This window comes from Symsagittifera roscoffensis, chromosome 1 (assembly GCF_963678635.1).
Source record: "Symsagittifera roscoffensis chromosome 1, txSymRosc1.1, whole genome shotgun sequence".
Classification (NCBI taxonomy): Eukaryota; Metazoa; Xenacoelomorpha; order Acoela; family Convolutidae; genus Symsagittifera; species Symsagittifera roscoffensis.
In genome coordinates, this window is record NC_087062.1 from 22,959,002 (window position 1) to 22,986,930 (window position 27,929).

The following is a 27,929-nucleotide window of genomic DNA, read 5'->3' on the forward strand; positions in this document are numbered from 1 at the left end:
GTTGCAATCATAATACAGCTCTTTCAGACGTGATTTTTACTCCAAAAATTACAAAAAATTGCCGCAGTGTCAACGAAATTTGGTCTCATTTTTAGATTGTCAGGCAAAATTTCACGACTCTTTGATGACACTGAATTTGATGACGCCAAATTAAAATCTAATGTTATAAATCTTTTGTTATCTCATTTATATGTACATCCAGTTCTTGCGTTTTTTTAAAAATAATTCAAGAGTGATAAATCTAAAACAGAAAAAAGTAAACAAAATTAAACAAATTTAAAAAAAAAATTTTAAGATTTTGTTTTCAATTTTTCGAAGAAAACATTTGTTATTTTTGAATTTATTTATCTCAATCAGTGCGGTTAAAAAAATTTGTGCAGCTTGCACAACCTCAGGGTACCCTTACTTCTGCTAGTTTGATTTCACAACTTTGTTTCAGCAAATGTCTGTGGACATCTACTTCAGGCAGTACTGGACAGATGGGAGGCTGATTGGACTGTATGAGCACGTGGCCAACAGCACCTCCGCCATACCAGGACAGGAAGTGCAGCTGGGATATGACCACATTGAACAGCTCTGGTTTCCCGACATGTACTGGGTGGACGCTCTAGAGGTATCAATAATTAATAGAGCGACGAACAGTTTTTGAGATATCTGAACGGAGAGCGCGCGAGCTTACAAACACTTTTTTGCTCCGATCATTCTACAAATGGGGAGGAACTTTGTATTTGGGTGTGTTTTAGTTTTTTATTTTTGTTTTCCACGCAAAATCAGGTATCACAGACAATCATCGGACTGGGTTGAGTGATATATAAAATTAAAGCCCTTTCAGTCGTGATTTGAACCAAAGTGTCGTGATTTGATTAAAAGTGTCGAGAAAAACCGGTTTGAAAATTTTGATTTTTCGTCTTAAATCGAGCAAATAAAGCAAGCGTGCAGGCTTTGAACAGCTAAATTATGCCTGAATAAAACCTTAAAATTTAAATTTAAGCAAATAAAACTAGTTTTTGGAGTTTTTTTTAGCTTTTTTTGGAACCAACAACATCAAAAAATTCTAAAACTTTCTGCAAAAAATTTTTGAAATTTTTCTTTTTCTATTTTTTTAAAAAGTTTTTCTAGTTATTTTCTTAAAAAAATGTTGTTCAATTTGTCTTCATTACTATGACTGTCTAATATGGCCAAATTATATTTTTACGTCAGATCATTTTATCACACCAAGCAGAAAAAACTACACTAATTTGGCAAAAAAAAAACGTTCTAAACCGTAGTTTTCTAAAGACCATGGTCGGAACATTCTGTACTTCTTGCACATTAACCGGCTATCCTTGTTCACATTTGAAGCTCGCGGGTTCTCCATTCAGATTAAACTTTTCAAGCCAGCTAGAGTCATTCGCTATGAAAAGTAGTGTGAAATGCGGTGTTCTTGAGGAAAACGCGTTCAAGAAACCTTCAATCTGACACAGAAGTAAATATCAAATATGTTTCGTTAAAATTTTTAAACACCCCAAGTCTATCTCAAAGACGGAGCGAATGCTCTTTTTATCAACTTCTTGTTGCGAAATGTCGCTTTTTACCAATTGTCGCCTATTACGAATTGTCGCCCTACCGTGCTGCTCGATTTTGTAGTCTGTTTTCGAAACTCATAACTCGCACTTCAAATTGCTCGGTAGAAATTGTTGCTCTCAGTTCTATTTATTTTATTCATCAAAAATAATTTATTTCAACTTCTCAATTTTGCAGCCACCAAAAAATATAATTCATCCATTTTTTCGAAAAAAAAATTATTTCATGTTTTTTACTCCTTTTGGACAAACTCAGTTAGGAACGATTTGTAAGACGGATGGAAATCTCCATTTACTCGTTGCAATTTTCATGCGCTCATAATTTCACAAAAAATGAACACAGGTTTTGCCAAAAATGGCTAATTAAAAAGTTTGTAGGAAAATCGACCCCGGGTGCAAACATTCCGTCATTTGCTTCGAAAGTACTCGGAACAAAGATTGGCTAATTCGGGATAGATAACGTGCAATACATTATTGAAACACTCAGAGCTGCGCCGTTGTAAACTTTTACTTTAAATTAGGCTGGTGGCTTCAATTCATCGATAGTTTTATTTTTCCGACTTTCGGTACGAAAGTAACGGAATATTTGTGCTCGGGGTGGGTTTTTTTTTTCTTCAGACAAATTTCGACTTTTTAACTAGCCATTTTTGACGGAATTTTTTTATATCATTCAAAAGGTATTGTTGTCCTGAGCTTAAATTTGAAAAGATATTTCACCTGTGATCCTTTTTCATAAAGTTATGAGGGTTTAAAGTTTGCTATTTTGGCCATTTTGACCAATTTGGGACAATTAACGCGCGATATAATTCGCGCTATTAACGCGTAAGCGTGATTTAATCCGTCTTATAAATCGTTCCAAATTGGTTGAACGAAGCTTATTTGCCATAATTGATTTGTTACAAGGAACGAATTCTATTTTTTTGTACTTTATATGGCGTGTGGGGGGATGATTTTCATAAAAATTTTCAAATTTAAAAAAACTTTCTTTTTATTTTATTTCATTTAATTTTTTTTAATGTTATTACTGCTGCTCCATAAACCTTAAAAGGCAGTCGGAACAATCAGGGCTTCGCCCTGATACGAGCAGTCTTGTTGCAATTCCAAATAGCCTTTAAATCCATGCGTAAAAGAATCGAGATATTTGACTACCCAGCTTACTTTGACATCACTTCTTACCATATAAGCTCGATGCTTTAGTTTTTGCCTCCGACTTTTTTCAGCCTTTACGTTAGCTTTTTGCCTTGTCTGCAGTATTCTTTCTTCCAACTGAAAGTAATAATCATTCTGTTGATTTTATTTTAATCCTGTTAAAATATAAAAATGGAAAAAAGATTGATTGAACTCCAAATAAAGTTTTTTTTTCATGAAAAAAGATTTCATAATAGTAGCTTTTAATTCCGAATATCCGAATGAGACTGTTTATTAATAAAATTCTTCATTTGTTAGAAACCAATTGAGAGTAGCCCGAGCACTGTGCAATTAGTAAGCTCCGATTACAAAAATATTTCCGACAATTTTTACAGCCAGGATGAAAGGATTTCCAAATTTAAAAAGATTTCAGTATAAGCTTCTTAAATCACACCTACAAGCTTGCTTTGAGGTACCTGAAATTGCGTGAAAAAATACTAATTCGCCTTAAGCCCATTGTTTTTTCCCACTTTTTCAGAGTGGCCAGAACAAAAATCGTGGCAATTGAAACTTGATCTCACTTGCTTGGAACCACCTAATTTGATGAGCCTGGCTCAGACAATACTGCTGTATTGCTCTCCTATAATTTCCTCAAGCATTCAAAAATCATGCAAAAAAAAACCTTTTACGTTTTATTTTTCATTGATTGAAACTCTTTGTTCACACGGTTAATTGTTTTGCTAACAGAAATTATGTGATAATAACTTTGAAATACTTTGCAGAATCAGATTTCCAGAGGATGTAGAATGGATTACCCTCAGATATTATTTATATCCTATTTAGGTCATTAGTTTTTAAGGGTAAACAAAAAGTAAATTTGAAGGGTGAATTCTCCTTAAGAATTGTTTCTCTCGTATAAAATTTTTCCGAAAAAATGCCAGGCAAGCACAGCTCGATAATTGGAGCAATCCAAATGGCGGGACAACAAATAAGTTTTGGCGAGAGGCTAAAATAAATCGCGACAAGGTCTCCCACATGTTTCGTGGAAAAACTGATAGCGTCTAAATGTCAGTTAGTTGTTTTGTTACAGAAAACTAGCTCCATTTGATTCATGTTTCGATCCGATTTCGAATTGGTTATAGTCAGTTATTTCGAGCAGAGAGAGTGATTTTCACCAGGCACCGGAATTGAAGGGAACCTAGACATCCGGCAAAGTGTTCTTGTCTGCTCAAAAACTATTGAAATATTTTTCTGGGGCAAACTTGTTGTTTCGACTTTCGAAGAAAGTGCAGAATATTTATGCATGCGAAAGACTTTTTATTCAGTCAATTTTCGAATTTTTAACTAAAGATTTTCGACAAATTTTTTATAGCATCTAAAAGATAAAGCTTTTTTGAGCTCAAACTTAAATATATAGTTCACATATTATCATTTTCTGTAAAGTTAAGCGGGTTTGAAAACTGCTAAATTGGCCAATTTGAGATATTTAATGCACGATATAACGCGTAAGCGGCAGTTTAATGCGTTCCGGATGGAGATGAGCCAAGTCATTTGGTCGTAATTATCAGAAAACAAGACGCTAAATATAACTTTTAGTAGTTTACATTAGCGTGTGGGTTGATAAAAAAGAAAAAACCTCTGATTTACGAATAGTCTTGTTTGTTTTTAATACTGCTTTAATTTGATGCTTCATAGGTTTGGTTTGATTTAATGCCATATCGGAGCGAGGCAATAACTCGTAAAAGACGATAATTTGTTACAGGCGACAATTGGTAACAGTATATTAATGGGCAAACACTGATCCGCGCGCACAGTACTACTCGTGTGTAAGCACAGTATAGTTTATGCCAATTCCTTGTTGCGATCTAACGCTTGTTATAAATAGTATCCCAAGAAAGACATCACAAGGCCTATGTATGTTGTTTTTGCATAGCACAGTTTTGTGCTTATAAGTAGACAGATTCTTGCACATGATTTTTAACATTTTTTCTTGAAATCATGTTGCGGAATATCTTACTAAATGTCTTCAATGACAACACGCGGTGTCAAACCTACGGTATCACAGAATCGGCAACACACTTTTTTGCGACGAAATCAGGTGGAGTGAGGCAACCAACTGAACTAACTTCGAAAAACGGTGAATAGGATGAATAAATCGACTCGTAATAAATATATTGTAAATCGCTGATAGTTGATTAAAAAATTGGGGCAACTAATTGGAATTGAATGATTGATATAATTTTTGAAGGTTTAAATAATTTTTATGAAAAAATTGAGTTTGTTCGTCATTTTAAGAATAAATTTTTTTGCGTGTTTTAAAACAAAAATTTTTTTGCAAAATTATGTTGATTGAATAGTTTTGGTAAAAACTTCAATTATAAATCTCTCTTGAATTGTCGTTGCTGCTTAGGACTTTTCATGGACCATCTTTTTAATTTTCTATTCTCAAAACTTGGAAACTTCAAAGCTATTTTGATTTCAATCTCCATTGAAAATTTTTTGCAGTTGTTCTGAGACTTTTTATTTTTAGTTGGCTTAAACTAAAATTGGCGAAATTTTTAATTAAGATTACGTTTCTTATACTATTTTGAAACGCTGATTTAGAGAGAGAGAGAGATATCAATGGCTCAAGTAGAAAAAAAATCAAGATGAACATTGATAGTAAAAGTTGGTATGGCCGCGATTCGAAAACGTTAGGCTTTTAGAGTTTTAGAGATATCGGGTTTCGTCGAGCTGTGAAGCAGGTTTGTGAAAATGGTAAAAACAACTTTCGAACTACCAATTTTTAGTACTAAGAATATCTTTAGAAAAATATTTACTCGAATGAGTTGTTTCGACCACTTCACGACAAAAGAAAGAACTATGGCACTGTAGTGTTGTTACAGTCAATTTTTGGTACCTCAATTAAATTTCACACCAAGTCTTATTGGAAGAAGTCCGGATTCCCAAAAAAGTTTTAAAAATCGTCTCAGTGTCGAAAAACTGATCCGGGTTCTTTGCTGTTTCGAATTTAGCAGAGAATGAAATTCTTATAATTTTTTTTTAATTGCAAAGCCTAACTAGTTAATTAACATGCACTAAGATGCTATTGTGTTTGATAAAATTAAGAAAACAGTTCGAATATAATCAAAAAAACTTTCAAAACGCTTTAGAAAAATCAGGCTGTTTTGGTTTTCTCGAGATTATGACACGTTTGCATCTATCTGTTGGCTATGGTTTGAATAACAGATTTTTCGTGATTTTACCCTTTTTAACTGAATCTTTAAAAACTGGTTTTGATTGCGCTATTCACCGTTTGATGACTCAGTTTACTGAAATCCTCCGATGTATTTTAGTTTGCTTTTAAAATATCTCTTCAGAAGATCGATGCTCTCATTTTTTTGTATCACAGGTGTGGAAGCCAGGTGTGCTGGCCCGTAGTCAATTACTGGAGTTGCAAAGTGATGGTAGTATCTTCTTCTCTTCCAGACTGTTATTGACCTTCAGATGTGAGATGGACCTCAAGTACTTCCCATTTGATGTCCAAGAATGTCACTTGTGCTTCGAAAGCTGTAAGTTCTTCCAATTTTTAACAAAAAGTGCTTTTATTGCACGCAACAGTTACATCGCATCTGTTTTTGTGATTTTGGAACTGAAAATGAATTTATCAATTGAAAACGAACTTCCATCTTAGGCGTTTATTGAATAGCGTTTCTTCAAACGCTCAAAAATACAAAAAGATCATTTCTATTTTCGAAAAGGAAAGCTTAAATGAAAAACAAGGGCCCCATGATAAACGCTGTCTTGTTTTTCTTGAAAACTTACGTTTGCACTATAATTCTTAGATTCTTCAGATATAATTCCTGGTCTAATTATCAAATGTTTTCTTCATCCAATAGGACATTCATCTTTTTACTCATCTTCCCATTCTACAGTAGTTTTTTTTTAATTTGTATTTTAAAAAATCAAACATTTATCGAGTCTTTGATTTGCAGGTGATTTAATATTCACTGTATTTGATGGGCTTTAAAAGGACTGGATGCATATTGCTTTATTGTCGGCTTTTCAAGGCAAAACAAAATACGCAGTCCACCTAACTGCGACATACTTTTTTATAATATCCAAGCCAAAACAAGGGGGAAAATAAGTGCATTCTTGAAAGAATTATTCAGATAGGACTGATATTTTAAAAGTTTCTAAAGAGAAAATTAAACCTTAAGTTAACGTTGTATATGCAACACTACACTCCTGGGGCAGATTTGGGTCCACCCTTTGTACTATCTTGAGATATCTTTATTTGATAACGGAACCTAAAAGTTTTATAAAGGCGCCTTTGGCACCAATATATACTAGTCTTGGGGGGATGGGAGTGCGCGCCAAAAAAGCGCAATTTTTTGGTCAAAATTTTCCAAAAAACGCCTAAAAATGCCTTTTTTGGTCTGTTTTTTTTTTCAAAATTTGACCAAAAACGGGCTTTTTAATGCTTTGGCAGAGCTCTGAAAATCAATTTGGTCGACATTAAAAAAGCCAAAAAATATTTTTTTGAAAATCCACTCCCCTCGAGAAAAACCTAGATCCGCCCCTGCTTCACTATATACAAATTAACAACAATTCCAAAAAAAAACTTTAATGAAGTAATATACTTCATGAATTAAAAACAAAAAATAGTTTGGTTTATTGGGCGGAGAAATTGAAACAAAGAAAAGAAACGGAAATGAGACGGCTTCCTTTCAGGTTACGAAAGCATCCGCTTTTTAATTGAGAGAGTGAGCCTTGGATGCCCCTCCATGAGTTTTTGTGATCTTTGATGATGCCATATTATTTATCGACTCAGAAAACTACCAACCTTTTAAATGCACGCATTTCTTCGATAAAGGTATCAAATGTTGTGTACTTTAGCCCGACCATTACTCATTTATTGAGTTCTTCTGCTATAAAAAAAACTTGTTGTTAGTCTTAATAGCTTGAGCAGGAAAGCTGCCAAAATCTTGTCACGCCCTATCTTAATTTTCTAAATTTTGCAATGAGTTCATTTTTTTTCCAGAAAACTAGTATTTGTTTTCGCTGCTGCTTGATAATCAGGGCAGGTTCTTTTTCTTCAGACTACTACCACACTGAGCACCAGAACATGTCGTGGGTGAATAAGGAGATCTCTTTCACTCCGAATCAAAAAATAGCCAACTTCTACATTGAGAGTGCCCCTGTTACTTACACCAAGGAGACCACCTACAATCTAGGTAGATCAATTTCGTTGTTGACTTTTATTTTGAAAATTAACATCGGAAAACAAATTGTAGCGTACGCTCTTCAAGAAGTAATTCTTTCTTAAAGTGCTACCAATATTGCTGCTTTGAAATGACTACTAATACTCTACAAATAACATTTTTTTCAGATCTTGTAACTAATATTGATGCGAAATTGCTGCCAAACTGCTGCTGATACTCTAACAGTTGGTGCGCTCACAATATTTACCAGAATTACATGGGTTTGGAACAAAAAACCATACAAATACTATTGACCGTCACGACCAGTGGAGGATCTAGTAATTTATTAAGAGCATGGACTTTTATTTTAGAAAAAGTAAATTGATTTGATCAAACTTTTTATCAAATTTTCTGTGCCGTAGGCAAAATTTTTGAAAAAGCAGGCACAAATAGTTGTTAGACACTTGTTGGAAAGTTTTGACATAGCGTATTTTTAAACAAGATTTCCCTTCAAAATAAAAAAATATGTGCCCAGACGCTTCCACAAAAATTCATTTTTGGTCGGCCAGAAATGGCTGTCGTGAAATAGTACCAAAAAGGCTTTGGCAAAGTTTACAGCTAGAATTGAGGACTCTCTTCTGCATGTTACTTCATGTCATCTTTTGAGCGTGGCCAGGGGGTTGACCCCCCTCCTCCCCAAGTCCGTTACTCGTCACGACCACAAAGGGATAGGTTTTCTTCTTGAACTTCAAATTGTTATGGGTTTCAAAAGCGCATTGAATCGGCTTCTTCCCATTCAAGTTTTGAAAAGTTTTCATACACACTGGAATTACTAAAACTTCAATCTCAGAAAAAAAACTCACGAGAAATACAACCACAAGCCTTTAACAATCTTTTAGTATTGTCCAAGTGTCCAGTAAGCCAACAACACGTGGTTAGACGACAATTAAATCGAAAACAAAACAGGCCAAAGGAAATTATTGACGGAAAACATTTTAAGCTATTAAAAAACTTGAACTTTTTATTTTATACTACCAGCTGGCCTGATTTATTAAAAACAAGAATAATTAGTTTTTGTTTATATACCGATGCAAAATAAGTTGACTAAACCGACAAAATGAGAGCCGAAATTATTTAGGCCGAATAAAATCTCTTAAGGAAAAAAACAAAAAACAAACAAAAAACGGAAATTATACTAGTCAGGTATGATAACTTAAAAAACTACAGGAGTTCATCAACGAAACTTGAGAGATGAGGCTACTAGGAAAACTGGTGACAGTGCAAAAATGTTGATGCGGCATATAGGCCGACAAAACATGAACCGACAAACTGTAGTCCGACTAAGCAATTTTTCCCTGAAAAAAAAATCATATTCAGACACTAAAAACAAAACTCCGACCGGGAATCGAACCCCTGACCATAGATTGCATTAGCTTTTGCATTACCTTCTAGCCACTTGCAATGAAGCCTGGAAGCTGCTAAAGTTCGATAATAAAATATAGTCAATTTCAATAACAAATATGTCAGAAAAATTGTTAACGGAAAAAGTCTGGTTCCCGATTACAAGACGCTTGCTCTCGCAAGTGTAATTAGTTATGCGTGAAGATACCAAGTGATTCAAGTGAATTTGTTAAACAAGTTGTGAAACCGAAAAAGACTATCTTCTGATTCGATAACGCTTGCTAACCGCAAGCGTAATGAATCTTTCTAAATTTCGTTCAGGGACGACTTGGAAGCAACTTTGTTTGAAGATGTCTTTTCCGCGCAAACTGGCAATCTACGCTGTCACCATGTTTCTACCGAGCATAGCTTTAGTCATCCTGTCCTGGGTTGGCTTTTGGGTCGACAAGGAAGCAGTGCCAGCGAGATCTGGACTGTCAATCACCAGCATTCTGGCTCAGATCACACTCATCAACGGAACTGGTAATAGGTGAGCAGAGAATCGAACGGGGGTGGATATAGAATTCTTCTCAGTTCGACTGAATTGATTTTTTTTGTCTCTCTGAAAACCTTAAAAGGATAATTTTCACACCCGTGTGTCTTTTTCTTCTTGGGGTTGTATACACAACTGGAAGTGATGATACTGCTCAACATCTCAGATGATCTCTCAAATTGGTTTCGAGTAACTTAGGGGTTAGTAACAATACAACCTACGAAAACACTCATACACTTTTCCCATCGAAATGATTGTATTTGATCAAGTTAGATATTATATTAAAACACTTCCTCTTTTGAATTTGTAACCCAAATAATGACTGAAGAGTTTTAATATGACATCTAACTTGATCAAATACACTCCTTTCGATGGGAAAAGTGTATGAGTGTTTTCGTACGTTGTTTTGTTACTGACCCCTAATTTACTCGAAACCAGTTTGAGAGATCATTTGAGATGTTGAGCAGTATCATCACCTCTAGTTGTGTATACAACCCCAAGAAGAAAAAGACAAACGTGTGTGAAAATTATCCTTTTAAGGTTTTCAGAGAGACAAAAAAATCAATTCAGTCGAACAGAGAAAAATTCTATATCCACCCCTGGCAAATAGCACTGGCTGTTTCGATCTGTTATCATTTTAAGAAAAAATGAAAAATCTGTAAAAAAACAACAATTATTTAGAAAACGTTTTGAAGTTTAGAAAAAATTGTTTCATGAAAGAAAAAAGTTACAGATACATCTCTAGATTATAGCTCTTTAAAATATTTAACTTATAGATTATAGGAAAAGCGTTATTATGGAAATTAGAAATGAAGAATGCCGGATTATTTTCATGCACTTCACCATTGGAATTTGTAACCCAAATCATGACTGAAGTGCATGAAAATAATCCGGCATACGTCATTTCTAATTTCCATAAGAACGCTTTTCTTATCATCTATAAAATAAATGGTCCGATAAAATGTTTCAAAGAGCTATAATCTAGAGACTTATCTGTCACTTTTTTCTTTCATGAAACAATTTTTTCTAAACTTCAAAACGTTTTCGAAATAATCGTTGTTTTTTTTTACAGATTTTTCGTTTTTAACATGATGATGAAATGATAACAGATCGAAACAGTCAGTGCTTTTTGCACAGCGACTGGACGCTCGTAGAAGAGCATGGGTAGGCATTATGTAGAAGAGTAACAAGCATCTACAGATTTCATAATAAAATCTCAGTCTTTATCTGAAACAGTATATTTTGTAGAGAAATTGGTTCAGTTATATTCAGATTTTTTGGTCGCGTGAAAAATGCAAAAAGGAACGCTTTTCCATTCGTCACTACTAAATAAGTTAATCTTCACTACTAAATAAAATCCGTTGAAATTGCTAACTTACGCAGCGTCACAACCCTGCTGTGGTCAGAAAAAAATTACGCTCGTTGTACGTCATCTTGGTTGTTCTCTTTTTCAGATTTTGTTTAAATTTAAGCTTCCCAGGAGTCGCTGACGTCAAAATGGGGGATCTCTATCTAATAGTGAACTTCTTCTACGTCTTTCTCACACTAGTTGAATTCGCCATCGTTTCGTATCAACCCCCGGCTAGAGCCAGATGGAAACGGGCGCGTGAACTCATGTTGCCAGGCAGCAGTGGAAAAGCTAAGGTGGAGCCAAAAAAAGAATCGGTACCCAAAAGTCTGCCCGACAATATCCAGAAGGAAAACGAAACAAAACAGTAAGAATATCTGTTTTATGACTTGCATTTTGTTCTATAATGTGAATTAGGTCGTCATCGAAAGCCCTGAATCATAACATTTGGCTGGCGCGGATCTATAAATTTTCCGATGCTAGGACGATTACTACAAAAAATTGTCGACTTTTCAGTTAAGTTGACCAATTTGATAATCCGAGCTCTCCTTAATGATTTGTACGCGGCATTCTGTTTTATCAAAAAACGCTGCACTGAAATTGACAAAATGTGACTGAAAAATCAAAACAGTAACTGTACAGTGGCAGTTGCTACTTAAGTTGAAAAAATAATTGTCTATACTACAATCGCTATTCGAGCAAATAAATTATGATTCTGAAGAGCTTCTGCATTTCAACAAGGAATCTCAAAAACATCAAACCAAATTTGAAAAAATAATGAAAACTGGTTGCAGTACAAGTACTACGGATTACTCTGAGCACAGATAATTGCCAAGAAAAAAGACTAAATTTTAGTCATACTGAGCTCACATACCAATACAGAGCTCAAAAACTAATACTTCTTAGTTCAATTGTTTTTCAAATTTTTGAAGTAGTCTTTCTGACAACCTTAGCCGTACGGAATAGCCTTGAAGATATCGACACTCTGAGTTCAATTTTGAAAAAATATTTTAACATATTTTACCTTCGATACCGATTAAGGGACAGTCGGCACATTCCTGGCTTTGCCCTGATATACGAGCAGTCTTGTTTTAAGCCAAAATGATATTTCTGACAAATTAAACAGATTTTAGATTGGTACTCTCAAAACCGACCGATCCTTTTAAATATTCAGACGATCCTCTCAAATTCTATTACTTCAGTAAGAATCATCACGACTACAGGTGCTTTAATATGACATATGACTCGATCTCGTACTATGTGTTTAGTCAGTTTCTGATTTTGGGTGTAAAAAACACTGCGTGTTGACAAATTTTGAGATTGTTTCCATTTTTCATACCATTTACTAAAAATGAATGATAGCAAAAACTCAAAAATTAAAAAATGTACATTTCTGATAGTTGAGATTTCGAAGTTATTTCCTATGTTTTTTTCTTTCTAGAAGCGTTATTGACGCGTTGTACGCAATGTGCGTCCAGGCCAACGGAGCTGCTCCTTCAACTGACAACACAAACACTCAAGAAGCGTCCAACTTACCAAAAGTATTCGGATCGAACGGATCTTCTTTGAATAACTCTGAAGTCTCTCTTCCTCGTTTTGACTATTGGAGTGCGGCAAATGCAGACGAAATCTGCAAGTGGCTCTTTCCCTCTAGCTTTCTTTTATGGAATCTCCTCTACTTCAGTATCATGTACAACGTATCTGGTCGATGGTAGATTATTCTAAGACAATTCTCCGACAATCAGAACAGTTAACCCAGTTGCTGTGCAAGTGGCACAGAATGTTCCGATCGCTTTTTTTAATTTACAAAAACTGAACTAATTTATCTTTAGATTTCTCGAACAAGCTAAAAAGCATAAATTCTAAAAACCTTTGCATTTGTTTATCATCCATTCACCTAGAGGTAAATTTAGTCTGAATATCAATAAAGCGATTTGAGTTATATTTAAGGTTTATCTCATAGAGTAATTTCGGATAGAGTACACCGTCTGCTCGTCACGCTATCTTATTTTCGGCCAGATAGATTCGTGCAACTTCTTAGTCTAATATCGATCCTAATCTTACTCTTATATCTACTAGTCTCAGGGTGTTTAACTAGTCTCTGCTAGGCTCAATAGATCTAGAGTATACTGGCTTATTGCGATTGCTAAAGTTTTCTTGGAGAGGTAACTAATTTCTAAGTTAAATTCAAATCTCTCTGGTGCTGAAATTACAAGTAATTTCAGCACTTACAAATAAGTGGGTTGTTAGTTAGATGGATTATGATTGGTTAATATTAAATATTTTACAGAGATAAAATATCCAATTTATAATCAATAATAAAAATAGTTTATATCTGGTTCCAGATTCAACATAACCATATAACCCAAATTGAGCAGGCCGCATGTGTAATAAAATCGAATAAAACTAGATCCATCAAAAAACAACTGTCTCGATTTGGCTTGAAAGATGTTCATTAACAAATGCAGATTGACGCTTGTTGAACCTAAAAAATTTTTCGCAATAAAATCTTGAGCTATGAATTATTTTTGAACTCGTAATGTTCAAGTTCCTCAAGCACAGACAAGACAAGAAAATTTTCTTCCCATTAAATTATTGCACTTTAAAGCAGGGGCCCGCTTTGTACTATTTTGAGATACCAATTTTTGATGACGAAACCTAAAATTTTTCTAAAGACGCCTTGGGCACCAATATAAAAATTTTGAGGTAGGAGCGCGTGCCGAAAAAACGCGGTTTTTTTTGTCAAATTTTTTTAAAAACTGCCTAAAAACGCTTTTTTGGCCTCTTTTTTCAAAATTTTGCCGGCGGCGTAGAAAATTAGACCAAAACAGGGTCTTTTTAAAGCTTTGAAAAAAATCGAAAAATTAATTTGGTCGAACCAAAAAAAAGGTCGACAAAATTTTGAAGTTTTCAATTAACAAGCTCACTCTGATTCCAACCGACGGACGCACTGAACGTGATGGAGTTAGCAATTGCTCAGAAGACCAGCGAGGAAACCAATTGTATTTCTCACAGAAAGAGGGAAAAAACCAATATCAGCTGTTTCCAGATTTTTTATTCAAGTCAGACAAAACTAGGAAAACTTCACCAATTTCATCTTACAGGAGTCAAAGAAATAGGAAAGCAAAAATAATTTCGGAAAACCCACTCAAAAAATTTGATTTCTAAATTAAAAGTTACATTTTCCCAAAAAACTTATAATCTGAGAATTAGTTCATGAAAAAGTTGAAACGAAAGCTGTAAAAAAAAATTGTTAGAAAAAATATTGAGCCCAAAAACAAACAGAGTAATAATAACACAGAGGCAAACCTCCCCTTCACAAACACAGAAGCAAGGAAAATGCAAGACAGAGCTCTAAGCAGGCAAAACAAAGTGAAATTAGGAAAATATTAAACAGACACATTGAAACAAAATTGTTGAGATTTGGAGTATCAAGCTCTTGCATCTGCTCCAGGACTGCTTGTAATTTTAATAACCCTAGCCACCAACAAAGCAGCTGCAATTTCTATCAAATCGCTACAAACGATATGCAGCAAAATTTTTACCAAAAAATTAAAACTATTTTAATGTTTCGGATTTGAAAATCCGACTTTTTGAAGAGGAGTCTCACGTCCTCGCATTGCGCCACGGTCCCTTGGAAGTAATTTAGTGGCCCAGCTATTGCCCGGGTCTACCTGTTCTGAATTTTAAAATCATATATTGTACTGATACACAAAAGCGTAAGTAGTTATTTCAGTTTTAGCTGGGTAGTTTTCGAAAAAAGTGATTAAGATTTCAAAATTAATTACAAATTTTAAAAAGTTGACTTTTCCTAAATCCATGAACTCTTCTTTACTAAAACGTTGGAATAGCTTCTGCTTTCCGCACCCTGATTTTTTAGATTGAACCCTCAATACCAGATTTTAGGTAGCACTTTTCGAGAATACTGTAGGAGTTTCTAAAAAAAAGTTTTTCCGAAGTCCATATCAGCTTTTCACAAAAAAAAAACAAGAATGAAACAGATTACGCAGGAAAAGCTAAGCACTAAGAACTTTCCAAAAAACAGTCAACCTTTCAAAAAAATTGAGCTTTTTCTGAGGCCATTTTTGTTTCAAAGCGCAGGGCGTAGCCTCTTGCGCAGAAAAAACTTGCGTGATTGATTTATTTTTTTTCGGTTGAAGCCTTAATTTTTGATTTTGCTGATTTCTCAGAAAATTCGAAAAGTTTTTAACCTTAACTAAAGTTTTCAAAAAATGGGCTAGTTTAAGGCGATAACTTTTTGCTACTCAATTTAGGTAATAGACGCTTCAGAAAGGGAGATCCCCATAATTCGTTTTTTTGATTGAAACGTTCATCTCAGATTTGTGCATGAACTATTTGAGAAAAAACTAAAAAATTCAAAAAAAACAAATAGGCCAAAAATTCCCTACTGAAACTTTTGAAGACCGTAGAACGTAAGGTAAAATAAAAAGAGACCAGCGAAATATCCAGGCACATAGCGTCGCAAAAAAACTAAAAACAACAAAACCCATTTTTTTCTTGCCACAAGTTTATTTCAAATAGGATCAAACACGAGCCAAAAATGAAGCAGCAACATTTGCAATTAAATTGTCTATGTTTAAATAAGCTGAAAAATGATAAATTGAAATATACTAAAAGTGCCATCAAATGAGCATGTTTACTTCTGACTAAGGTCAGAATGTTTTTTTTCCGCATTATTACACTATGCTTTGAAGGTGTGTAATTAACGGGATCTGAAAAAGAAACAAAATTTTTTTACAATCATTGTCATTTTCGGTTTCAAGGTATCTAAAATATAACTTGAGTAGCTTACTGTTTTTTAGGAAAAAAGGAGCAGATAAATTCTAAGTTGGTTTGTCAAAACAGTGTTTTGTAATTGATGTTTTCATTGATTGATTTGATACGACTTCAAAATTATTGCGCCGCTGTCTACCATTCAAAAGTATTTTGTGATTTTTAACAGAATTGTCCAGATAGCAGTGGAACCAATGAAACCAAAAAACTCAATCAGCTGCATCAAAACATCAAAACTGTATGAAGCAGTCGCTCGTCCAAGAAAAATTTTGAAATTTTGACTGACATTTTTTCGGTGAAACGAATTCGCTACAGAGGCGAAAAAAAACATAGTGAGCACACGCCAAAAAGAAGAAAAATTAGAAATAACCCTCAATTAAGTCAAAAATTGACCACGTCTGAATTTCAAACCTGCAAACCAGAGATTAGGCGTCTCACACACTAACAAACGCGGGCGCTTAATATGGTCAACCACGGACGCTTAAAAGGCATCAAACACTAGCCACAAATAAAGCAGAGAACAGATGCTATGCAATTTTCATTGCTTCAGGGAAATATCCTTATAAGTGAACACTTTTAATTTCAATTTAGGTTAGAAAAAGAAGGTTCGTAATAATACACTAAGTTGATTGCAAGTGTAAAAGATTATGGAAAAATTGTTGAAAATGTTTAAGATTATTTCGATTTTGTTTCTTGTTTATTTCTTCATTTTTAAGACCAACAGTCAATCAACTTAAAATAAACCAAAAATTTTTGTCAAAAAAATAATTCGCAGGGTAATTGCCGTACACATCAAAAACATAGATGTACCAACTTTGGAGCCTTGACAAGTTAAACGCAGTAAAAAGGCAGTTTCTTCAATTCCGCCATTTTGTTAGCAATGTTGTTTCCAGATAAATTTAGTACCCGATTTCAGTAGCAATGCTAAGCGCAATGATTACCAGCTGAAACTTTTCGAACCTAATGAAGCGAAAAATTTTTTTTTAGCTTTCAAAAATCATTTTAGCAATTATATTACCGATTGAAAAGACAAGTACGCTATCAAGGTGGTAAGTCCTAACCCGAAATCTCAATCAGTTGTTAGGTTTGCTTGCCAGCTAAAAAAATTATATTGTTCCGACCTTTGATGAAAATGAGGAGGAAGTTGTTTGTAGTCGGATGTTTTAGTTTTTTTTTCCTTCTTTTTGTTTTTCCACGCAAAATCAGGTGCCACAAGTAATGAGGGGACTGGGTTGAGGGATTTACCATATAAACGCTCTTTCAGTTGTAATTCGAACGACTTGAAAAATTTACCACAGTTTTTTTTCCAGTGTTGAGAAAAAACGGTTTGAGGCTTTTGAGTTTTTGCCCAATTTCAAGCGAGTAAAGCGATCGAGTAAGGTACGTTATATATAAATATTGGTCATTTAGGCTTATAAAAACCTGATTTTACTTTTTTTAAAAACCAGTTTAAGAAGCTTCATTATGCGCTTTTTTGGCCATGAAAATTTTGATACAAATTTTGATACAAAAACTAGGAAAAACTTTAATTTTTTTTTTCGTTTATTTTCTTTTTTGAAATCAATTGCAGTGTTTTATGCCTAATTCACTAAATTTCTACGGATTTGTATAGTTGTATAATCACACCACGCAGAAGAAACGACGCTCTCGTATACAGGCTTTTTCATCGGACCGAACCACGTTCATACTTGCACCCATTCAACTCAATACGTGAACCTGTAACACATCACGCTTTCTTAGTTTGGCGTAAAATTGCGCTCAATGGTATCACAAATTAGCAAAAAAATCTTTTCAGCCTTTGCTGCCGGCTCAACTAAAAAATCGAAACAGCATACGGTTTCCAACTAGTGAAGGACGTTTTATTTTCAAAAAAAAGGAAAAATTTCGACTTATTTGTTTTTCCGAGCTCTCCGAAAAAACTTTGAGGACCATACTTTGTCAAATTTGGAAACAAACAGGCTAGAAACGCCATTTTGAGCACTTTTAAAAATTATTTCAATAAAAAATTGCCTTTTTCGGAGCGCGCACCTCCCTCAAATTTAGTTATATCGGCGCCAAAGACGGGTTTAGAAAATTTTTGTGGTTTGCAGGCCAAAAATGGATCTCGTAAAATTATACCAAGGGAATCTTTTTGGAAAAGATTGGCTACTTTAAAAAAAAATCTAGTGTTTTTTGAATTCATTTGGTCAGCCCCAACCAGGGTTGGGAAAAAACGTTTTTTATTGAAAAAATGAATTAAATAGCGTTTAATTTATATAAAAAACATGTTTTATTGTTTTCTTTTTGCAGTTTGTTCAGTTCTAACTTTCTGCCCTCATACCGATGATCTAATAGATATTCGGCAAGAAAAACGGGAGTCAGATAATTATCTCTTCCTTTTTCTAAGAAGATCCGGTGCAGCATTGTAGAGATCGAGCCGAGTTAATAAGGTAAGGCGGCTCATACCCCTATCGCAGCGTTCGACTCCCATATAAGTCTAGTTTTTAGCGATAAACGTTTTAAAATAAAAAAACAGTTTTTTAATTTCTGTTTTAAAACGTGTTTTTTTTGCCTTGTTTTAAAAGATGTTTTAAAACATTCCTAACTCTGGCCCGAACTATCAGCAAGTAACTTTTCATAATTCACTTTGCCTCCCTGTTTTTATCAACGCTTTTCGAAAAAAGCTTAAAGTCAAAACTATATTGCCTAAACATAAATACGTTACAGCTAACTACTAGTATGTTTTACAGCACGTGTTGCTACATGACTAGGCAGTTGAAATAATCTAGTATAACTTTACAATCAGTTGAATGTTAATTATTATTCAACTTGGTCGTTAATTATTATTCAACTTGGTCTAAGCTCCTAATCTTTTGAATTTTACTAATAAATACAAATTCTCATAATTACTGGTATTGCTGGTAACCTGCTCTTCTACGTCTAGTTGCTTTTTATGCAGATTTAAATCATATGACTCAGCTGTTTAACACTTCAAACTTAACTGCGATCGATTCCGAATTGCAGGTCAGTCAGAACAGGAGCTTAAAATGCGTCATTAAATTTATCTAATGCTTGAGTTTATCAGTTGATTTTTCAGTGGTTCGGGTTAGCTTCGATACCATTATTCTCCATATCGTCATCTGATACATCCCCGTTCGCACCTCCACCTGCTCCGTCGTTGTCGTCCTCTTCGTCCTCCGACTCACACATCATGTCTAGTTCTGGCATCGGGAACCGCAGCAGGGCTGCTATGCCAGTCAGTCTGTCCAGATACTGTCCTGACTCGTGAAGACTGGATAGAATGCGTACTTCGCCTAAAAAAAAACAAGCTATAAACTATTTTTCAAACTGATCGCTATTCAGTCATACTATTTCAAATAAACAATTTCAAATCAGCCATGAAGGTTTGACTTGATGTCCTTTTTGAGCTCAGCGCCAAATAGCTTGAACATGAATGATTTTTTCGCAATTTTTTTCCTCAAAAATAACTTGGAATGGGTGGTTAAAATAGAAATTCCTCTAACCTCCGCAGTCCCTGACATCTTCGACCAACTGCACGAACTGCTTCCTCACCACGAAGTTCCTACTTCTGAAAAGAGTGTCCGTAATGAGCAGTTCTTCTATGGCTTGTGCCTCACTCGCCTTCATGACTGCCTTGGGGCCGTAGATAGCTCTGTCTGGACTATTAAACATCAGTTTCTTGAAGCTATCCAAAGCACGCACCTCTTTGAGAGCCTGAAAAGTTAGTTCGAACTCAAGATCAAGCAGCATCATTCGAGTTTGATCCGAACCAAAATATTTTCACCAAAATTAGATTCATCTTAGAACCAAAGTATTTTCATCAAATTAGATTAATCTTATCTTCTAAGTTCTATAATTCGTAAACTAGCATAATAACGTTTGTAACGATTGCGCTATTTTTTTCTACATTAGTAGTAAAAAAAACTGTACACTGACCTTGACGTCGCTTAGTTTGTTCACGAGTGACTCATCGGTCAGTAGTTCGTTCAACGAGTGTTTGTAGCCCGAGTCAGAATGGACCAACACAAACTTACTCTTGTGCTCGTTTAGGGGCACTTTGTCCGCTTGGATCTGTGCATTGACGTATTTCATGAAGTCGTCTTTGACGAATCCTGGACTGGCTATTATTACACACTTCAGCACAGAGAAATTGAGATGGGTCAACATGGCCTGCAGTACCTGGAAGGCAGAAACTATATTTGATAGCATTTCGTTGAAAGATCCTGGGTCGCAGAAAACCATAATTAGATCGAGGAAATTTCAACTGATTTCAAAAGATTCAAATCAAAAACGTCGAGGAAAAGAAAACTGGAGTGAAAATATGAAGATTCAAAAGGAAAATACAAAATAACCCTCAACTTAAAGTACGGCATGGCACTTTTATGAGTAACCAATTTCATCTCTAGTTTAGACAAACTGAGTAATTCAATATCTTACCTGCTCATGGAATTTCAAAATTGCCTTTTCTTTTGCAGATGTCATTCCAGGTGTCTTCCTCGGAATGTTGATTTCAACCTTCTGCTTGGTCAAGGTCATCGAAGGTGTGATCAAACACACATAAGCTAGTCCATCTTGCATTGTAACAGCTGCCAGTTCTGCAGTGCTGTCTGGATCACAAGCATCTAGGATCCTCTCGACTGAGATCGAATCCCATTCCTGCTTACCGAGGGTGAAGAACTCGTTCAGCTTTAGATCTATTTTATGATGAGCACCAAGGCGAACGTGCTCATTCTTTTCTACGTTTTTACCCTTTAACGAAAAAGAAATCATCAGTAATTCTAACTTGGGCAATTTTTTTGCAAGAATTCTATTTTATTGAAGCGTCTATTTTAGTATATTATTTCTACCTTGATGGCGAGCTCTCCAACGTCGAAATCATAAGTGACTGTTATCACACAAAGAGTCAGTGTCATCGTGATTCTCTGGGTCTTGGAACTGCCAGTGTCTGACTGCTGGACTACCTTACGGAAAAAAAACAAACTCTTTTATAAAATCTTATAGTTTTTTCGCTAATACAGTTGCTATCATCGATCAAAACTACAATTTTTTCGAATTCATCAAGAATCAATAGCACTTGAAGCGTTCACAAAATAAAACAAAATAGAAGCGGAACAGATAGAACGAATTTTCTTTTATATGAACATAATGATTAGATTTATAATTAACTTTTTTTAGGTTTATAATTAAAAACTATAAATCATGATGAACTCTATCCTACCTTACGACTGGTCTTGCATTTGATGGTGTCTCCCGGGGCTATTATGTTGTACATGTGCCATAGATCTTCTATGCTCTCCATGCACAACTTCACCTCTCTCGGCTCTCCGATTTTGGGCGGGAATCCGTACCTGTGCTTCATTTCAACTACCCTTCCCAAGTTAATCAAGCAGTTTAGAGGTAATAGATCCGACTTTATTATTGGAGTTCCAAAGGTTGGGGTCTCGGAATGAAGATTTTTTCAAATCAAGTGGTGCCTATATGACAACGTTTTCTGCGACTGGTATCGAAATGAAACAGCAACCAATGAGACGTCAGCATTTTAAATTGAGGCAATCAATTTGAGGCCCATTTTCAATCTGAAGAATGCATTTGTGAGAAAAATGTAAAAACGTTCTCACTTCCATTAGTCAACTCAACATTTCGAATAAAATCGATAAAAAAGTACGGAAAACTTCAGCGAAAAACCATTACTAAAATAATTGAATTAGCTGCAAAAATTCTAATCGGTAACCTACCAAAAACCAATCAACTCTCAAAGCTAAAAAAAATTAAAAATTTGAATGAATGACTTTCTTCCTCTCAATTCAACTTAGGTGAGCAAAGATCAGGTCCCCAATAAAAAAAAGTCCTTTACTTTCTTCAGAAACACTCAACTGCAAATCCCAGCAGATAATAAAATATTGTAAGTAATAAAACTCTATTCTAACATTCAAGAGCATTCACAAAAAGGTAAACTAAATTCAATAAGCCTATCACTCTTTCAAGGGCGACCTTAAGAATAATAATGGCTTTTCAGTCAAAAGACTTCGTTATTGATACATTTATGTGCATTAAAGTAATTCCAACATTCATGATGAAATAACCGTTGCATTGCCAGGGCAGCCTAACTGTCAAAAGAGCTGGGATGTGCCAAAACTCATAGAGAGGCAATATGTGTACGGCCTTTTTTATTTTTCTAGTACTCGTAATACTATTATGGTACTTAGTACTGTCCTTATACTATAAAGCATAAATAAATTTTTTTCTTCTTTCTTTCTCGTGATTGATAATAGCCTTAAATAAAATGGATTGACTTCACCTAAAATTTTAAAAACAGTTTTAGAGCATTTTTCTGAAGATTTCTGAAAAAACGGCCAATTCGGCTGCGGGCTGCCCTGGTAATCTAAAATATTGATGAAACATTTCAGTCTGAGTTAACAATTCTAATTGCTTCACTGGTCTTTAACACGGATATTCAACTCTAGGGCCAATTTACCAAGGATACATACATATATACCTAATTTTCTTTACAAAACCGCGATTATTTCTGAAGCTAAATTAATGATTGAAGCAATAAGAATTTCTTCTAAGTTTTTTTCTAAAACCGAACGTCGAGTTGCGTTGCTACTGAAGTGTTTTCCTAATATACAAATTTTAGCATCAATTCAAAATTGGACAGTCCGTCTTAGTTGAGTCAATCTAAAAAGCGAAGTCTCGATTGGTGAGAACGAGTGGTGCTACTAGAGACCACGCGTAAAGTCCAGCACATGTCCAACCGGAGCCAATTTTGACCCACATCGCTGCGTTGCTTCTTTGGAACTGCTGCAGTTGGCCTAAAAAGTAAAATATATGGTTCGTTCATAAAGTCTGACAACAAATTAAAACCAATTAATGCCAATCCGGCGGAAGGCAATATAGCTGTTAACAAATTAACCTACAAAATCAATGATCTAAAAACAACTTTATTTGAAATTTTGACACCGCGAGTGAAAAGTGAAATTTTTTTTTTCTGGAAAAAATTTCGCCGATCAATTGAGCACTCAAAAAAACAGATATCAACAACTATCTAACCAACAAATAATTGGATAAGTAAAAAGAAACACGAAACCGAAAAAAAGTTGATAGAAAAATCTAGAATATTTTCAATTTAGAATTTCGAAGTAAAAAGTATATCACGTTTAAGCACTTTAAAGCCCTAATTTCACGAATAGTTCATGATTCAAACTTTTTTCTCTAAGTTATCCCATCCCGTCTAGAGAAAAAAAGCAAGAAGTAATTTTTCTATTCTGTTGGGAATTCAGTTCACTTTGACGCTAGAGATCATTCACGTTTTCCGTCACCTGTACACTTTTGCTGTTCGATGAAGGAAACTTCAAAAAGAGGGGCGAAGCTGGGCTACACTTGCGATATAAAAAAAAACATTGCGCTACCAGATAGTGAATGGGAAAAAGACCGTCAAAAAATTCTGAAACATTTTCTGAAAAACACATCTACAAAAACTACATCTTTGTAAGGGATGATATTCATAAACAGCCTTAAAAGTCACTGGGAATCATTGACTGAGCGGCAATAAAGGGGGAATATCTAACTTTCAGCAAATGAATTTCAATTGGGCTCAAAAAGTGCATATATACCAAAGTGCATTCATAAATATATATGATAGCACATCTTGGTTATTAGAGCACTTTAAAACTTTTTCATGGAAAAAAGCAAACGAAAAATCTACAAGACCTATATAGAAGTCTTCATTACATTCATTAATCTTAAAAACGATACAACAATTAGAATGAAAGCAGAATGACGCTCAAAATTAGCAGATGTTTTCGAACGCTGTTACAAATGAAGAACAAAAAGGAAAAACAAAGAAAACAAAACAACACACAAAAGTTTTTCCTGTTTAAATTTATTGAATTTTTTCAAAGAAATGCTAATGAAGTTGATTGAGCTCAAAAATAAGTGCCAGAGTCTTGTCGATCTCAGAAGTACTACCAGACATTTTAAGGAAAAAATTCGGCAAATATACCGACAGGATTAAGGCCGGCAGCCAATAAGCTGACTCAACTGAAAATGTTCGTCAAAAATCATATCGGAAAAATAAGCATGTAACGCCCACATAGGATCAACGACAGCTATATAAGTAGCGCATGCTATGAAAAATACAGAATTTGGAAACTAAACCGACACAGCTGAAATCGACAACCAAGAAGCCGAAATTTCATCAGCAGAAAAGTAATATCGAAACTCAATAATTATACATACAATGCTTTGAGTGCTAGATGTACCATGTACTAGTAGTACTAGTAGTTCTATTAGAATTTTCATGCAGTTGAGCATGTCAGCAGCATAGCAGAATTATAAATGATTCAACTGATTTTGTTGTTAACCCGAAATAGTCTATTTTCCTAGCGTAATAAAGTAACTCAAAATCAGACTTTGTTAAATTCCCAAATAAGTGAACTATCAAAAAATTAAAAATTTTTAAATTGAAATGAAACCCATGCTTTAGAAAGTAAGCCTATAAAAATCGTACCAGATAATGAGCATGGACAAACTTAATGACTTTTTCTGAAAAAAATTATCACGACTTATGTAAGTGAAGATCACTTCGTTTTACTACTCTTGAAAGGGTTTAATTATCATTTGAAACTACCATGCAAATTCAGCTAATTCAGCTCAGCAAAAAAAAACCTTAAAGAGTCAAAATCTTGGCAGACGAATCTTTAAACAAATGAGTTGAACTCGAGAACCATTAAATCAGTGTAAACCATTTACCTTGTGGGTCGAGCCAGTTAGTGAGACACATCATGATGTAGAGGGATGCACTTGCGAGGACTAGATGGAAGAGAGAGTAGTTGTAGGCCACTCCTTCCTCCTCGTCATCGTACACCTTCTGACCCTTCCTGCCCCCTCCCTCCTCGTCATCCGAAGCATGTCCCCCAGAGTGCACGTCACTCATAGGCACAAAGCCTTCCTCCTAATAAAAGTTTCATACAATTTGATCACAAATTATTTTTTTGTTTAGTGATTTTTGTGCAGAATATTACTAATAATTTAATGGTACATGTCGAATGTACATGAATCTAGTAAGGATAGATTTCATGTTGTTTTCCCATGGCTTTACAAAACATATTTCGGAGGAATGCAATCACTTTTTCTAATTGTTCCGATCATGAATTGGGAAGGAATTTTGTTCTCGACCATATTATTTTTAAACGCAAATCCAGGCACTAGAAAGGTACATTACACAAAAATGTTGCAAAAAAGGATACATTTGAAAGCGTTTTCATTCGTGACTCGTATTGCATTAAAAAATCAACAAAAGGTTTCTCGACAAGTGGCTCATGACTTTGTGGCTTTAGCACTAAAGCGATCTGTCTTATTTTCAGTTAATATCATTGAAGAGAACGCAATCAACTTAATTAAAAGCAGATTTTGTAGAAATTACAAACAGTGCTTCTTCTCTTCCGCTGAAATAGTATACACTTTTTGTTCTAATAATGACTTCTGCAAAGAATTGTTCAGTTACTCAACACTAGTTCAAAAGTTTATGTATTGCTAGATCTCTTACCTCTGGCGCCGCACTGACTCCGACCTTGCCCGCAGTGGACACACTGCTGTACATGACGAGACACACCCACACGATTATGCCAACAATGCTCGCCCCATCCAGTGAGGTCCCGTTATTCTTCTCCTCCGAAGAATCGGAGGAGTGGCCAGTGATTATTTCTCCCAGACGAGGGTTGCATCCTTGAGTGGTGGATGACGTCATGGCAGACCAGGTGAGGAACATCATGTAGATTGAGACGACCGAAGACTAAACAAGAGACAGGATGAAAACAACAAAAGTTATACTTTCATAAACAAATATTCAAAGTGCAGATAAATATCATCAATTCTATTATGGCTCAGCAACACTATTTTAACTTTTCATTGCTCATTGCGAATGACCCAACTCCATAGTTATCAGAATTAGAGCTCTGCGCAAACGGAGACTGATGCCACAGATATGTGAATCAGAAATTTTACAATCATTTAAATATTATTTTTTGCGTTATCCTTGAAAGGTATTTCATATCAGTAATTTAGCTAGTGAAATAGAATTTTGTTACCTGTAGCAGTCCACTGCTCGGGTTGGCTTCCTGCACCTTTGGCAGAATGGACACAACAGACAACAGGATACAGAGAGCCATGTTGATCGAGATGAAAAACTTATGCAGGCCACATCCTTCGCCACCATAATATACGAACATCAGAACCATAGCTACAATGCAGATCAGGAAAATTCCGATTGTGACTCCAAGGAGGAGGGAGAACCACTTGCCACAACCTTCTTCCTCCTCCATTTTGGCCACCCACTTCTCGTTCCACGTGTAAGCGAAGTCGATTAGGAACACGAGTTGCAGTACAATGAAGCCGAATCCACCCACCAGGCCAAAGTACATCCAAACAGTTTCGAAGTGTCCTAGAATCAACACACCTCGATACTTACACTTTTAACACAAACTCTTATTTAAATCTATGAAAAGACCTAAGACTACTAACTCAACAGCTTGAAATTCCTCAGTATCAACAAAATTGACATACAACATATTCATTAAAATCAGCTCCCGAAACTAGTTACGTTTTACATGAGCTTGACCACTAAAATAGACCTCACAATTTGATTGAGCGCAGATAAAGTTCAATCAGTCACCTTGAAAATTGAAGAGTTTGTTACCTTGGGAAAAAACCTAAATAAAAATACAAAACATATACCTCGTGGTATGAAGAAGGCACCCACTCCGATGCCTGCAATGAGAACAGCCTTGACTGCCCAGAATCCATTCTGAAGTGCTGCTCTTTTGTCTTTACTGTTCTGCACTCCTATCATCAAAAGAGCCATGAGGACGAAGAAACAACACATGGCAAACATCACTCGGTACACTAGGAAGTAACCCATCATCGCCTGAACAGAAAAAGAGGAGTTGATAATTGAAGGCCGAAACCAGCAAAAAAAATCTTGATTGTTTTTTTCTGGATCACCAGGTGTTTCAATTTTGCCATTCACCACCAGCTTGTCCGTATGCCTACTTGTGCATAAACGATGCGAACTAAAGGAATATCTTTTAGTCGTTCCTCTATTTATGGTTGCGTGTCCAACATAAGACTTGAGCCAAATCCTGTTCAACTAAATTTTTGTCTATGTAACTTTTTCTATTACAACAACCCCAAAGAAGCCATGCAACCTTCCACTTTGTCCATATCTTCCCCCACTTGTTTTCAGCCCACCAGGGCCTTGAAAAAACAGGTTCTTCATCTTATTCGTTTTCCATTCATTTTGCAACGTTTTTTTTTCTTGCTAGAAGCAATAGTCGATGGCGACAGTTGCATGTAACAAACATAGCCATCTGACAGTTACACATGTAATAGACGCAAAAAAAAATATTTTTGAAAAAATTTCAACTTTCGAATTTCGAAAAAAATAGATGGCCTTAGAGCTCTTCGAATTTCTAGAACAATTTATGATGGGCATTTTTTTGATAAAAAAACCCATTTTGAGAAAACCGAATCAATAACCTAAGTTATTATCTCTCTTAAACTCTGACACTTGAATATACTTTCGAAACTAGAAGTCGATCATGTTTTCCGTGACATTTACACTTTTGCTGTGCGATAGTGGAGTTTACCTTCCTTTTAACAAAGGAAATGAAGTGAACTTTAAAAAAAATCAGAAGTCAAGCCGCGAAAAATCAAAATTGAGCGTGAATTTTTTTTACAGACTTTCCTGAAAAAAAAAACAAATCAATCACCAAGACCTATAAAGGAGTAATCATTACGTTCATTACTTTTGAAAACGAGGCTATAACTCCACGTCGTAACGCAACATAAATCAAATACCAAATTTTTCATTGACATCTGCCACAGTGATCTAGAGTGTTTTTCACGCTGTGACGCATACGGAACCTTGTTCGAAACCGAATGATTTGAAGTATTTTGCTTACAATTCATAAACCATGCATTTA

General features: G+C 35.1%; 3 protein-coding genes across 8 annotated transcripts in view; 1 reads left to right on the forward strand and 2 right to left on the reverse strand.

Moving 5' to 3' along the window:
- Window positions 1-13,047, forward strand: part of LOC134855656 (gamma-aminobutyric acid receptor subunit rho-2-like) — a 50,966-nt gene extending 37,919 nt beyond the window's left edge. For all 6 annotated transcript variants that reach the window (XM_063872246.1, XM_063872227.1, XM_063872241.1 and 3 more), the window contains 6 exons: window positions 440-613; window positions 6,082-6,241; window positions 7,772-7,906; window positions 9,596-9,803; window positions 11,279-11,521; window positions 12,596-13,047. In XM_063872246.1, coding sequence (XP_063728316.1) covers window positions 440-613; window positions 6,082-6,241; window positions 7,772-7,906; window positions 9,596-9,803; window positions 11,279-11,521; window positions 12,596-12,869 — 1,194 coding nt within the window. In that variant the 3' untranslated portion in view covers window positions 12,870-13,047. The remainder of the gene's footprint in view (window positions 1-439; window positions 614-6,081; window positions 6,242-7,771; window positions 7,907-9,595; window positions 9,804-11,278; window positions 11,522-12,595) is intronic.
- A 5,565-nt stretch (window positions 13,048-18,612) lies between these two features.
- Window positions 18,613-21,527, reverse strand: LOC134855709 (protein pelota-like). Its single transcript, XM_063872248.1, has 6 exons — window positions 21,167-21,527; window positions 20,796-20,909; window positions 20,386-20,697; window positions 19,885-20,127; window positions 19,452-19,662; window positions 18,613-19,241 (listed from the first exon to the last, which is right to left on the reverse strand). Exons 1-6 carry the CDS (start codon window positions 21,305-21,307, stop codon window positions 19,021-19,023), a joined length of 1,242 nt encoding a protein of 413 aa, XP_063728318.1. The 5' UTR covers window positions 21,308-21,527; the 3' UTR covers window positions 18,613-19,020.
- A 714-nt stretch (window positions 21,528-22,241) lies between these two features.
- Window positions 22,242-27,929, reverse strand: part of LOC134855741 (probable serine incorporator) — a 460,860-nt gene continuing 455,172 nt past the window's right edge. Inside the window, exons 4-8 of the mRNA XM_063872250.1 lie at window positions 26,683-26,872; window positions 26,037-26,389; window positions 25,496-25,741; window positions 24,700-24,901; window positions 22,242-22,760 (exon numbers count right to left, since the gene is read on the reverse strand). Of these exons, the coding sequence (XP_063728320.1) occupies window positions 22,627-22,760; window positions 24,700-24,901; window positions 25,496-25,741; window positions 26,037-26,389; window positions 26,683-26,872 (1,125 nt within the window). The 3' untranslated portion in view covers window positions 22,242-22,626. The remainder of the gene's footprint in view (window positions 22,761-24,699; window positions 24,902-25,495; window positions 25,742-26,036; window positions 26,390-26,682; window positions 26,873-27,929) is intronic.

What these genes read in the sequence shown, in the direction of transcription:
- LOC134855709 (XM_063872248.1), bottom strand. Translation starts at nt 21,307, where the DNA reads ATGAAGCACAGGTACGGATTCCCGCCCAAAATCGGAGAGCCGAGAGAG. An exon ending in TTTTGAAATTCCATGAGCAG is followed by an intron (nt 20,128 to 20,385) that starts GTAAGATATTGA and finishes TCTGCCTTCCAG; the next exon opens with GTACTGCAGGCCATGTTGAC. An exon ending in ACAAACTAAGCGACGTCAAG is followed by an intron (nt 19,663 to 19,884) that starts GTCAGTGTACAG and finishes CTAACTTTTCAG; the next exon opens with GCTCTCAAAGAGGTGCGTGC.